The following is a 13,102-nucleotide window of genomic DNA, read 5'->3' as shown; positions in this document are numbered from 1 at the left end:
ATTTAAATATTTTTTGTATAGTACTGATTATAGCTCTAAATAAAGTTGTCAGACGGAAATTCAATTTCAATTCAAATTTATTTGAATACATTTTTATTTTAAGCATTATCTCAAGGCGCTTTACACAGAAGTGAATAACTGCTTTCCAGTAAATATCTGCTAATATGAAAAATGCATTGTTTCAAATGGATTGATTTAAATGGATAAACTGCATCTTTCATGTTCCACAGTATTTAAAGCAGAAGATTATTTATTGAGCCTTGTTTTCCCTGAGTTTTGTGTTGAAGCATCACGTGCCTCCGGGTCACGCCTGTAATGTAACGTTCCACTTTTCTCCAGATGAGAAAAACAAAGCTCTCGATTATTGCAACTTTCAAACGTGTTATCAGCACAACGCCACGCCCAGTTTGTAGAACGCCTTCCTCTGAGCAAACCAATCGGCGGAGAGGACGTGCGAGCTGATTGGGTCGTTCAAAAATAACACGCACGCAACCCGCCATTTAAATGTCTACGATTCAAATCATAGACTTGTGATTCGAAGTCGTGTGTTTTAACTCGCTGTGTTTCTACTGTGGAGTCAGAGACGAGTCTTTGAGCCGCACAACACTTCCTCCTTCTCGTCCGAGGTGAGTAAAGAAACACACGACTCACGGAAAGAGGAATAGTCTCAGTTATCACGGGTCAACACTTTCTACCGCGTTAAACCTTTACCTGTTTAAGGAAACGAGCTAACTGACCTTGGCTGTGCTAGCTTGTTTTTAGCGTTCTGCACGTTTCTGTGACTTCATCGTTGCATGCTATTTGTTAAAACTACAAAGTTGTGTGGTCGTTGTTTCGTGTTGTGTGTGTTTATCTTGTGCGATCTGTAGTTTAGGTTAAAAAAAAAGACACAAAACGAACTTCCCCTTGTTTAACGTCTTGTTTTAGTTTCCTGTTGTATGAAACACTTTCCTGATACATGTGAGTGTGTAGCAGCCACGAGGGAAAGTGTTTATACTGTATATACATGTGTTACTGGTGGATTTAGACATTTTCAACTAATTCTGCATCGTGTTTTAGGACTGGAAAATAAAACTATCAATTACTATCACAGTATGGTTTTCCATCAATAGCGATTTAAGTTCAATATATAAATCGTTTTAATGTTTATGCATTGTTCTAACACAGTGAGGAGCTCTAACACCGAATATATTCAACCTCAGACTTGTAAACTGTTTTGCTGTTAATTGTTATAAACCACCTGGTTAAGTCTAGAGCAAAATGTTTATCTTTTTATAATCTTTGGTGATATCACCCATCCCTGACAGTGTGTGTGAGTTGAATCTGATGTGATGCGGTTGTTGTGGATTCAGTGAAGTAAAGATTATCTTCTGTTCACCTTTGATTCAGTTAACCTTCGATAAGCATCATGGGATCCAGTGAGAGCAAGATGCTGGTGCCTGCACCGGTCAAACCAGAGCCTGCCATCAAAAACCTTCACCTCGGTGACCTGGCAGATCCACGCTCCCCGTCAGTAGGTCTCGATCGTACTCCCATTCAGGTAGGTGGCCTTGTTTCCTCCTGGGCATCATCATTCCGTGAGCTGTGGAAGCACCTTTTAAACAGATCATAACAACTGTTTCCCCAGGTTGGTGGATCTGTGACTGGACCTTCTGCTAAGGGGAAAACTGAGTGTGCCCTGGCGTTCACCGATCCCCGCTCACCTTCTGTTGGTATCAACCGCACCCCCGTCAGAGATGTCATGAGAGGTACCTATTGAGAAGCTGCAGCTTGAGTTTTCTCACCTCAAAAGCAACATGTGATGTGACGTTCTCCCACTTGTCCCCACAGCGAAAGTCGGGTCCTTCGCTCGCCGCCTGGGCCTGCTCCTCCACAATGAGGCTGACGGCCGAGTCTCTGAAGCCCCTCAGAAACGCTTCAGTAAAGTCGAGGAGGAGATCTTCAAGCCAGAGGAGCTGGCTTCCACCCAGCCCCTCGTGACTCCTCAGTCATCTGAAATCCTCAGCTCCCTGGCTGAGCATGCCGACCTCCTTGCCACCCCTGTGCCACGCCCCCTCCAGGGCGCTTGTGACTCCAGCCCCTTCGTTGTTCTCAACCAGCCCCAGGTGGAGGTGGAGCTAGAAACCGAAGCCACCCTGGAGGAGGCAGAGGAGGCGAGGGAGACTCCTCTTCACAAGCGACTGAGCATGAGCCTGATAACCTACCACGAGGGAGCAACCTCATCACAGATCTTTGCTGACGTGCACCAAGACTGTGCTTCCCCTCTTCCTAGTGTGGAGGTGGAGCCTCTCAGCGATGGCGCTGATCACGATTATGCCCTTCCCAGCAGCCCAGTTGAGCCAGAGTCCGGTGTTGAGCCTTCACCAACCACCGCTAAAGCTGATTCACCAGTGCAGACATCCCCTGCACAGCCAGAGGAAGCAGATAAACCATCCCCCTCTGAAGAAACCAAAGAGCTAGTTGAAGCATGTTCTTTACCTCCTGCATCTGTTTCATCCGAGCCAACACCAGTCACTCCCAGCCCAGAGCAGGTGCAGGTCTGCAGTGGCATCCGCTGCCCCACCTTTGACCCAAAGAGTCCCAGTCAGGTGGTGTTCAAACCCCAGTGGTTGGGAAAAGGCTTCGGTCCTTCAGGGCTGAGAGTCCGAGCGGTGAAGGCTGGCAAGAGGGGCTCCTCTCCTCTCGCCGTCCGTTTGGCTGTCAAGAACGCAACCAAGGAAAATAAGGGACCGACTGGAAAACTGAAGCAGAAAGGTGTGTAGAACACTTGTGTCTTCGTGATGTCTTAAATAAGAGATCGTTGACTGACATTTTGTAATTCTTCTCTAGGTACTGAAGGCCGCTCCCCCCTGCAGATCCTCAAGGAGAGCAACTCGCCCAGAGACCGTTCTCAGGTATTGTACTCAAGCAAAAACTTGCTGCTATTTATACATATTCATTCAAACTAAATTTGCATCGATACTTTATTATTTAGTCGTTGAACCCAAAGTAAATCAATCTCTGTGCTAACTCTCCAGATGAAGCTGAAGGCGTCCACCCCAGATAAGCAGAGACATGGGCCGATGGACCGCAGAGTGCTGGCAGTGGCTCTGGACAAGGAGAACAGATGATTCCATGCAGCCATGTACAGATTCCTGCTACTTTTATATCTCTTAAAACTCGCTTTTATGTGTACAGTTTTCTTAAGCGGATTCCTGTCCTTTTGTGTAATTATTTTGAACTGCTGTTTTGTGCAGTTTTCTGCACTGTTTGTGTTTTTTGTAAATATATATAAAATTATTTGCATTCATACTTCAGCTTTTAATCCTTTATTTTCTAAGGATTATTTTCCCTTCTATTCCTATTGTCCTTTTCTTGTGTTCTTTTTCCCCCTGTAACAAAACTGTAAAATTTCTAGTTATTTCTGCCTAAATGCAATAAATATTTCTTCATTTGTAAAATTGACTTTTCTCATTTCACCGCCAGGCGCTGTCTGAGTCTCATAGCTCCAGGCTTTGGAACAATAGTTTATTTGTCTCTGTTTGGAGTCAAAAATTACAATGAAGCTGCATAAGTGTCAGTAAATAAAACCAGGAACTTGTTTTATTTTTATCAAACTAAATTACTTTAATATATACTTTTTAATATAAATGGTGTTTCAGCAGCATGATGCCATATTATGTAATGGCTCAATCCATGTCCAGTGGGATTTTAAAATATTCGTGTTAAACACTGTTAGAACTGCAGTTGGCTTGTAAAAAAAGTAAACACCATATACTTGTATAATGCAGAGTCCCAGGTTTATTAGACAGTCTTTCAGAAAGGTCATATTGTTTTTACTCAACAGTGTAAAGAGAGGTCCACATCCAAGTCACAGCGTGCAGATCCTTTTCCTGTATTTACACAAACGTTCCTTCAAGATTATCCGTTCTGGTGCAGAGGAAATGTCAAGCTCATATATACAGATTCAGTTTTATTGCTCACACAACCACACAATAGCATTTATCCTCTGGGGGGAAAAAACAACACTCCTATAAAAAGTCCTGTCCTGAGACAAATGGGTCATCTCGCGTTTTTTTTTTTTTGTTAGTGCTTAATGAACCATGAAATCATTTTTATTATCCCATCTGTCAGCTCAACAGTTTACACAAAGCACTTTCAGGCCTAACCCGCTGGTTAGAGCCCACACACATCCTGGTGCATATTGTCCATCAATCACATACAAAACAACTCAAACACTAATGTAGACATCTGCAAACTAGAATTCATTTAAAATTAGAAAGTGTAAAGAATTTAAACCTAAGCGTGGAGGGAATCTACCAAAACTAAGAACAAACAAGAGTCTGAAACAAAACAAAAAATGCGAAATGCTCATATTCTTCATATGACTTAACTTAGGTTCTGATACAGCATATTAGCAGAGCGGGTGTGAAACTACAGAGGCTGTAACTTGACACGTATTCAGTTCTATCTCATCCAGTGTGCTACCATTTCCATTTGGCAAATGACCTCAGCAGATGACGATTGAATTGCTGCAGTAAATGTGCATGTGTTATTAATTTGAACCCGAATAGAATTCACTAATGAGAGGAATGGTCTTTTTACGAAACCCCACACCCAATATCCCACCGCGAAATTCCCCCAGATCGTGAGAAAACAGGTGAGAGCGCAGAGTGACAGAGAGAGAGGAGACTTTTTTTTAGTTTTTTCTTCACATTACAACCCCTCTCCAACATCAGATAGGACTTGGCACAATTAAAATACCCTCTTCTCATCTCGGGGCGCCACATCCCTCCCTCAAACTCCAATTTCTTATTTTTTTTTTTATCTTCTCCAATTTCTCCCCTGGCGGATGTCTAACTGCTCTCTCTCTGCTCACTGGTGAGGAACGGCCTCAGTTCCATATCTTGAGGAAGCTGTCCCAGGACCCCGTGCAACACGCCATTCCATCGGTGGACACTCCGATGCAGCTCACCCTGTTGTCGTGACCGGCCAGCACTCCTGGGCCACCACACAGAAGAGAAGTCATGTAAGAATCACTTGAGATGAAATCAGAACTTCCCCTTTTCCCCCCTGCCACATCATATGCTTCCTGTTGGTAATTTAACTCCATATTTTCCCTCTGAACTCACCGACTCGCTCAGCTTTCAGCGTGTCCCAGATGTTGACGTTGAAGTCGTCATGGCCAGCCAGTATCAGGCGTCCGGACAGGGAGGGGGCCAGGGAGGTCACCCCACACATGATGCTGGAGTCCTGGTAGGTGATGAGCTCCTGGTCTGCTCGCAGGTCGTACAACTTGCAGGTAGCATCATCGGACCCGGTTATTACTGCGTTACCGTTTGGGAAGAACTGTGAGAGACAAGAGAAGGGATCAGAAAGCCGACCTCCTTTGAGAAAAACACCTTTCAGGAAACGGAGCTGGGAATCGTCTGCATTCTCACCCCAATTGCGTTGATGTCACTCTCATGGCCCGAAAAGGTCTGCCTGCAGGCGTCCTCCCTGATGTCCCAGAGCTTGGCCGTGAAGTCGCACGCCCCTGAGATGAAAAACTTGAAGTCTGGGGACACAGCCAGGGACATGCAGTCTCCCTGGTGTCCTGCAAAGACCGTCTTTTGGGTTCCTGTCTCAATGTCCCATAGTACGCTGTGAGGAGACAGAAGCGCCACGCATTTCAACACAACGTCAGAAATTAAGATTGCAACATTCGTTTTAGTTCAATTACTCGTACGATATTCTTACCAAGTGCAGTCGCCGGAGCTGGTGATGATCTCACTGTCACTGAGGAAACGACAGCAGGACAGGTAACCTGGGCAGCCAAAGAAATGCGTTATGATAAAATACAAATGAGAGGGAGAGGAAATAATATGCAACGCAACAAGGAGCCGACGGCAGAGTGATCTCAAGAGATTTAAATGTCCAAACCTGTGTGTGCCGCCAGCTCACGCATGACCTTGACGTTCCCGTCCTTGCCCTTGAGATTGTAGATGGAGCACATGTTGTCCAGACCACCACAAGCCACAAGGTTCCCCGAGGGTGCGTAGGCGCACGTCATCACCCACGATGACTTGAGAGGGATGGCGTTCACCTGAGGACACACAGAGGGCTGTTTGAACTCTTTCCCATCAAAACACCACAAATGAACTCAAACCCCTTTATCTGGATGGAAGCTACAAACATTCAAAGCCCCTGGAAACTTTAAAAAAAATTATATTATTCATGGTTCTTTAATTTTTGAATACACTCAATTTTTGCCAACATTAGAAATGTTCTTTTGTATATGACATCCGAGATCTGTTTTTTAGATTGTTATTGTCTGCAACTCTCTCGCTGGTTTGTGGTGCGATGTCACATGCTTCTCTGAACCAATCAGGATTCAGCAACACGCAAATCACAATCTGATGTTTGTGGTATTTTGTTATTGTCACTGTCCACTTCAATTACCTCAGCACAATTCTAAAGAAGCAGATCGGCTGAGGTTTTCAATGCTTAATAAACACAAATTGCCGGTTTAGGTATAAATATGTAATGTTTTGGAAAAATACTTTTGATTTGAAATGTTCATAGCTTTATGAAATTAGCTTTCATTTATATTTTTTGTGCATTTGAGAGTAAAAACTTGCTGCAGGGTTTTTTCTCCACTGTAACTTTTGACTCAGTTTGAGCTTAAAAAACAATCAGGGCTTCATGTCATGTCTCTCTGTCTGTTTCCACCAGTAACTATGACACATGTCTCTTTTACTCTTTCTTACCTTGTTGGTGCTGATGCTGTCCCACACTATGAGTTTTCCATCTTGCGAGGCGCTGACACACAGCCTGCAGGGGGTCACATTAACAGAGGGTGAGAGCCAAGCAAACATTGAAGGTGTCAGCTGAAGAATTACCATAAGCTGTACAACGTGTTCCTGCTAGTTCATCCATTTTAAAGCAATAGGTGAATGTAACAAATCTAACTTAGATTTCTGTTCACTCTAAGTTAGTTCAAATTAAATAAAAAACCATCTGAGCTTGGCTATAAATTAAAACAGCAGGTGTTGTGTCAACTTATGCACAACATGTTGTGTATTTACGTGGTGTCAGTGCCCCAGTGCATAGCGTAGATCTTGGCAAGGTGACCCCTTAGCGTTTTCCTGGTCTTCAACTGGACACGGCCCACCACGGTGATCCCAGCCACCGCCTCCTGCAGCGAGGTGTCCTGCCCGGCCTTACGAGCGGCCTGGGGTGCAGACGCAAACAGAAGGGGATCGGGTCACTTCCAGTGTTAATCCACAGAGCAGTAATAGCAGGATAATGGCAGTATTTGTTTTTAAGAGGACTTCAGGTCACGGTGAGAAACAGAAGTCACTTGATATCATGGACGACCACGTTGTTTTCTTGGTTTATTACAGGAGACAGGATGAGCGTACTCACGGTGATCTGGTCTTTGATACTGTCCGCCTCCTTTCGCAATTGGTCCATTTCATCCATGGCGATGAATGTTAGGTCCGGTCGCTAATGGACACAGGTAGAGATGTCAGGAAAAGCAGATAACCCTGAAAGGAAGCAGAAGAAGAGGGGTAGAAAGAAAAAAAAAAACAGACATCAGTTCAGGAGAAAATTATTCCAGAACATCGTTGTGATCATACCTTTATCCTGCAGTAGCAGCTGTGCCTGCACTAATGCTTCATGCTGGAGTTTGACCTGCACCTACCTGAACGATTCCAAGTAAGCGCTGCTTTGCAAGTCAAACTGGCCCTTGTCTACTTTGCAAACTTAATAAACACGCAGGAGCACACAGAAACCCACAAAACACGCCTACACACACACACACGCACGCACACAAATACATGGGGAGAGTATGAATATTCGAGCGTGACATTAAACGTGAAAGTATTTGTTCTTCAGTTGAAGTTGTGAGCACACATCCTCACCCTGAATGTACACACAAACCAGTATGTCCTGTAATACGCAGCACTGATGGGGGGGGAAGTCTGTGCCACTTAACACTTCAGTGCACTCGCCGACTTATGTTGATGGCTATTGAATTTGGTAATGTCATGATTAAATGAGTGGAGCAATCACCTAATGGACAAACTCATACAGTGTGACAAATGTAATCGAGGCCTGAGAGGAAAGGCCAAGTCACGGTCTGATTTTACAGGAGCACAGAAATGACCCTGAGTTCACGCTGAGGCAGCACAATATAACCAACCTCAACAGAAATAAAACCACCCTCCTCCTCCTCCTCCTCCTCATCCTCCTCCTCCTCCTCCTCCTCTTCCTCCTGAACACATGCAGAAATGACTCCTCTCTTCTTGTCACGCAATAAACCGCCACGCTGACATTTCCTCCGTCTCACCTTGAGTACTGATCGGAAGAGGTGATACTGGTGTTGATCTTATCGTTTTCGTCCCTGCAGCAATCTCTCTCTCTCTCTCTCTCTCTCTGTCTCTCTCTCTCTCTCTCTTTCACTATTTGAATGAGAGTCCCTGTCAAAACACATGACAGAGTGGATTTGCGTCTAATTTGTTTGAAGTGAAAAGGAGAGGAAGGGAGTGAAGGTGGGAGTGACTCGGGAAAAGAAAGAGATTTGCTTTAATTGTTCCACACTGTGTTCACTGGAAGACGGCATAAAAACATGTTGAAATGAAGTAACAGAGCTGATGTGTGGACTTTTTTTTATTGCGGCATGATACAAAACATATAATGTGTGGGTGTCCTGTCTGAGACCGATGATGACTGCATTGTCTCTGAAGTTGGGAACAACGGATTGTTGTAGGCCTTTGTTCCAGATGGGAAACTGCTTCAATAATGAGGGTTGTAATGAATGCTTGAGTGTTTTAGTCGTGCTATTACCCTTTTGCCATTCTGTCCCTGGGAACCTGCCATTGTACTGTGTGATTAAATGACTGCTGGGGGTTGCTGGATGGTGAAGGGCATTAACACAGCCAGAGAAAAGTGGAGGCAGGAGGGAGGGAGGGAGGGAGGGAGGGTAAGGGGGGAGGCAGGAGAGTGAGTTTTAAATCCGACTGGCTGAGATTTTAAGGGAAGCCTTTTGAATCAAATCTGCTCTCATCCGATTACTGACTGCTCTTTGCATCTGGATAAGAGCTGGAGGAGAGGATGGCGGGGTGGGCTGGCGGGGCAGGGGGGGGGGGGGGGGGGCAGATAGCAGGATGAGAATGAGGGTGGGGGCGTATGGAGGAGGCGGAGAGAGTTGTGAGGAGGCTTTTCAGAGCCGACGGGCCTACGAACTTGAGTTTGACCATTGACACCGATACTGTGACGTTTGAGGCCCGACCGGTCAAAATCACGTTTGTGAATCCGGGTCATGAGTTAGTACATCGGCCACTGGACAACACAAACAAGTCCAGTTGCATTTGCAAACTTTTAAATATGTCTCTTGTTTGTTTGATTATAAAAGAACATAGAGTTCAACCCTCTATTGTGGGAGCGGTTTATATTTGCAATATTTGCAAAGATAAACATTGGGTTGTTCTATTGTTGGAGAACATGATGGCATGAGAGATAAATCATCTCTGTCTACCAACAGACGTTGTTTGCTCTTTGGTTGCTAAGAGTGAAGTATCTCTGGGTGTATAAGACTGTTGTAGTCAATGCTGCTTTCTAGTAATTTTGGATTTACATGACTTTTGCCTTAAATGTGATAAAGTACCTTGATTTTCAGGCTTTTTATTTAGTGTAGCAGCCACAATTTAACATATCAGTCTGGTTATTTATATCCAGTTTTCCAAAGCCTTATGATATCATATGATCAGTATCATAGGCTTGAATCATAACATATAATAACATGTAATGGAAGATTTTATCTATATAACTATATAATCTTAACCTATATGACCGAATCATTTTCTCTGTGCTTAATACTCTTCTGATTCAGAAGAAAGATTTTGCCTCATAGCTTCTACATTTTACTGCCATATATTCTACATCCAGGAAAACAACTTACCGCAGTGTTTTATTATGCAGATTATGTCTGACAGTATTAGGAAGAGGAATTTGTTTTTTTCCTTTCAGATTATCAGTCTACACGACAAAACCAGTATTGTATGTTGATCCCATGTAAATCCCTCTGCTGTGTCTGCCACAAAAAAACACACAAGTTCATAAAGTGCGGGTCAACATTATTTTGAGATCACAAGACTATGATGTCATACACTTTGTTGAATTTTTTAAGATTCTCAACTTCTTGTAACAGTTTTCGATCGTTGAATTTGAAGAGTTATGAAAAAGCTGAAAGGATTTCGCCAAATTGTTGAGGATGCTATTGATAAATATGTTTTCAGATTCAAGCTCAATTTTGATCTGATCCATCATCTTAGCAGCATGAGGGACCTGCACACACACACAAACACACACACAAACACAACGGCCAAGACCACAGTGTGTACACAGCAGCATCCAGTCGCACCATCCACTCACCAATGAGGAGGCTCCTCTCAAGGTGCGGCGGTGGATCTTCAGTCACTCTTCCTCCAGCGGTCTCCCTCGGCTCGTTGTCATAAGTTCACCACACTTTCTGCCGCTTCGTTCACCTATGGCGTCGCACACAGCGGGATATTCCTCCGTCACTCACTCTCTCCACAGCTCCTATGAGGAACAGATGAGGATTGGAGGGATGAAGGGAGATCAGTGATGAGGGGATAAACCCTGGGATGGACAGAAAGATGGGTGGGAGGGGGTTAGTGGAGTGGGGTGGGGTGGGGGGGTGAAGGATACAGAAAGGGAGAGGAGACGGTGGGGGGAAACCAAACAAGGTGCAGAGCACGGTTATAGGGTCACGAGACATGCGGGGCCCTGGGTGAATCCGGATCAGAAACCAAGAGATGGAAACCATGGAGGGGAGGGGAAGGATGATAAGTAGAGGAGTCGGGAACATGGCTTTTTATGGTGCTGAGCTGGTGTGTCTAAGATCTGGGTCTGGCAGGGGGGTTTGTGTTGGGTAAACCTGGGGTTAAGTTAATAGTAGAACATTTAGGGGCAGAGAGGGAAATCAGATGATAGCAAGATGGCTGCAGGATGGAGGACAGGCGTCTTTCTGCTCAATTTGTGCTAAGTGCTTCAACTTCTTTTTCACCAGTCTCTGACCTCTTTGTTTTGAGTGTCATTCTTAACGATTTAACCAAATGCCACACCCGACGGCCTGGAGTTCTGCTCCGGTGGGACCTGAGTACAAAACAAACCTCTGAACTCAGACCTCCCTCTTTTAGATGTTTGCCCCTTGCCCATTAGAAAGCGTGTCCCCTACTGCTGCTACACATCATCCAACACAGTAAATCACCTGTATTAGTTATGAAACAGCACAGCTTGTGCTCACTGTCATGAGATAGCACTTCCACGTGGTCTCAGCGCCCGGAATCAGCTGAAGTGCCGGTGAGCAAGACGAGGGTCTCGGTGTTTGAAGTGTCCGTCCACTGAAGACCTTTGCGATGCTCTGGTGACAGTGAGGGCAGTGAGTCAGCAGCTATGTTTACATTTTGCATAATGTGTACTGTGTGTGGAATACATAGCTTGTTTGCTTTGACGACAACATGATGTAACAAGTAACACGTCCATGCAGAGGTACAGAAGAATATCAGTAAGATATTTGGTCGCTATAGGTTTTGGTCATAACCGAGTTGGCATTTAATTTAAACTCGATTGGAAAAACAATCGACGTGCCACAGGATTCTGCTGTAGCTGATCATGACCTTTGACCTTAGAAAGTAAAGTTTTCTTGCGAGAAACAAATATCCCATAATTACTTTCCGTGCAAAACCCTGGAGGCAAAAGATTCAGACGATTAACCAGCCTCATGGTTCCACTGATACTGTAGATTAGGAGCCTTTGTATATTTGCACACTTGCATTCATTTCTGTGGAAGACAAAGGCTTGAAGTGTGTGTGTGTTTGTGTGTTCGGTCCAGGTTTTACTGCTGTTGTGGGGACCTAAATCTGTTTACAGCCACATTATGGGGACTTGTCTTCCTTATGGTAACAAAAAGCACATCTTTATAACGCAAATCATTACGTTTTAAGGTGTTGACAAGTTTGAATGTCAGGTGGAAGTTAAGGTTAAGGTTAAAATTAGGGTAAGGGTTAAGGAAATAGTAACTATGGTTAAGGTTAGATTAAGTCTGTGTAATGTCCTCTGAAGTCATGGACACATGCACAAGTGTGTGTATTAGTGTGTTTCGCCTGCTTCCTGAGTTTATTCTATGATTCAGTTTGAATTCGGTTAAAGAGTGTTGACCCTTGAGATGTTGACCCTGGATTTGGAGAAGGAAACCGATTTGTGAGCAGACGCACAGACACCGACCAGGATAAAGACACACAGAGTTACCTTCAGTTCCTATTTACAGACCAGTCGGGTTATTTCTATCACATCTGTTATTTCACTATTTGTAGCTTTATTTTTAAAGTGAGACGATAAGAGGGTTACAACAAAGCCATTGTTAGGAGAGTAGACTTGGTTTAGTCCATAAAGGGTCAGACCTGTGACCTTGTTTTGAATGATTTGCAGGATGTGAGAGTGTGAGAGAGGGGTGTGGCCTATGGAGTTAAATGAAACATTGTGACATGAATTGTTCTTCTTCATACTCATATTATCGAATCTCTATGTCATTATTACACCTCAAAGTGGTGTAAGGCATCATCCAGTGACGCCAGACACCACTCAATAATGGTGTCGGCCTAAAATAGTGGGATAGTGGAAGTGCAGCACAAGGGATGAGTGGTCCTGTCGACTGCTCACTACACGCAGCACTCAGTTCTAATGACAGCAGGATGTTGCTATTTTAGTTTAATAACCGCGCTGTTAGGCCTTACATAATTTCTGCTAATGATAAAAAAAAGATGCAAAGTATGACGTCACGTCCCATCACACCACTATAAACTTTATGTTTTTCTGAACCAGTGTTTAATTGGAACAGTAGACGGCTGGGGTGCGAGGGCACTGAGTGCGAGGACATGGTTAGGGTTAGGGGCTAGGGGGTTACAACTTAGATGCATTATACAGAAATAACACCTACTTACACAGAGATTAATGCAGACTTTTAAGGGTGCAGCGGGGTTTCAGCATGTGAGGGAGGGAAAAGGTTAAAGCCAAGGCTCCATTAAACAGTCCTGCCGACCCAATTCTGCAGCGG

General features: G+C 44.3%; 2 protein-coding genes across 3 annotated transcripts; one reads left to right on the top strand and one right to left on the bottom strand.

Annotated features, from left to right (window-relative positions):
* The first annotated feature begins 340 nt into the window (after positions 1–340).
* cdca3 (cell division cycle associated 3) lies at positions 341–3,440 on the top strand. Its single transcript, XM_053432383.1, has 6 exons — positions 341–626; positions 1,390–1,540; positions 1,628–1,748; positions 1,831–2,754; positions 2,830–2,894; positions 3,018–3,440. Exons 2-6 carry the CDS (start codon positions 1,409–1,411, stop codon positions 3,108–3,110), a joined length of 1,335 nt encoding a protein of 444 aa, XP_053288358.1. The 5' UTR covers positions 341–626; positions 1,390–1,408; the 3' UTR covers positions 3,111–3,440.
* Positions 3,441–3,754: 314 nt separating this feature from the next.
* Positions 3,755–7,797, bottom strand: gnb3a (guanine nucleotide binding protein (G protein), beta polypeptide 3a). 2 transcript variants are annotated; one of them, XM_053432380.1, is made up of 9 exons: positions 7,667–7,797; positions 7,387–7,508; positions 7,047–7,192; positions 6,729–6,792; positions 5,902–6,064; positions 5,719–5,785; positions 5,421–5,622; positions 5,112–5,328; positions 3,755–4,980 (listed from the first exon to the last, which is right to left on the bottom strand). In XM_053432380.1, the coding sequence occupies exons 2-9, from the start codon at positions 7,441–7,443 to the stop codon at positions 4,874–4,876; spliced, it is 1,023 nt and encodes a 340-aa protein (XP_053288355.1). In that variant the 5' UTR covers positions 7,444–7,508; positions 7,667–7,797; the 3' UTR covers positions 3,755–4,873. The 2 variants fall into 2 exon arrangements, with proteins under 2 accessions (XP_053288355.1, XP_053288354.1); XM_053432379.1 differs by having other exon boundaries at positions 7,602–7,742.
* Between the last annotated feature and the right edge of the window lie 5,305 nt (positions 7,798–13,102).

This window comes from Pleuronectes platessa, chromosome 10, assembly GCF_947347685.1.
Source record: "Pleuronectes platessa chromosome 10, fPlePla1.1, whole genome shotgun sequence".
Classification (NCBI taxonomy): Eukaryota; Metazoa; Chordata; class Actinopteri; order Pleuronectiformes; family Pleuronectidae; genus Pleuronectes; species Pleuronectes platessa.
This window is presented reverse-complemented; position numbering and strand designations above follow the sequence as displayed.

What these genes read in the sequence shown, in the direction of transcription:
- cdca3 (XM_053432383.1), top strand. Translation starts at nt 1,409, where the DNA reads ATGGGATCCAGTGAGAGCAAGATGCTGGTGCCTGCACCGGTCAAACCA. An exon ending in TGGAAAACTGAAGCAGAAAG is followed by an intron (nt 2,755 to 2,829) that starts GTGTGTAGAACA and finishes ATTCTTCTCTAG; the next exon opens with GTACTGAAGGCCGCTCCCCC. An exon ending in CGCCCAGAGACCGTTCTCAG is followed by an intron (nt 2,895 to 3,017) that starts GTATTGTACTCA and finishes CTAACTCTCCAG; the next exon opens with ATGAAGCTGAAGGCGTCCAC.
- gnb3a (XM_053432380.1), bottom strand. Translation starts at nt 7,443, where the DNA reads ATGGATGAAATGGACCAATTGCGAAAGGAGGCGGACAGTATCAAAGAC. An exon ending in TGAGCTGGCGGCACACACAG is followed by an intron (nt 5,786 to 5,901) that starts GTTTGGACATTT and finishes TTGGCTGCCCAG; the next exon opens with GTTACCTGTCCTGCTGTCGT. An exon ending in GCTGAAAGCTGAGCGAGTCG is followed by an intron (nt 4,981 to 5,111) that starts GTGAGTTCAGAG and finishes GTGGTGGCCCAG; the next exon opens with GAGTGCTGGCCGGTCACGAC.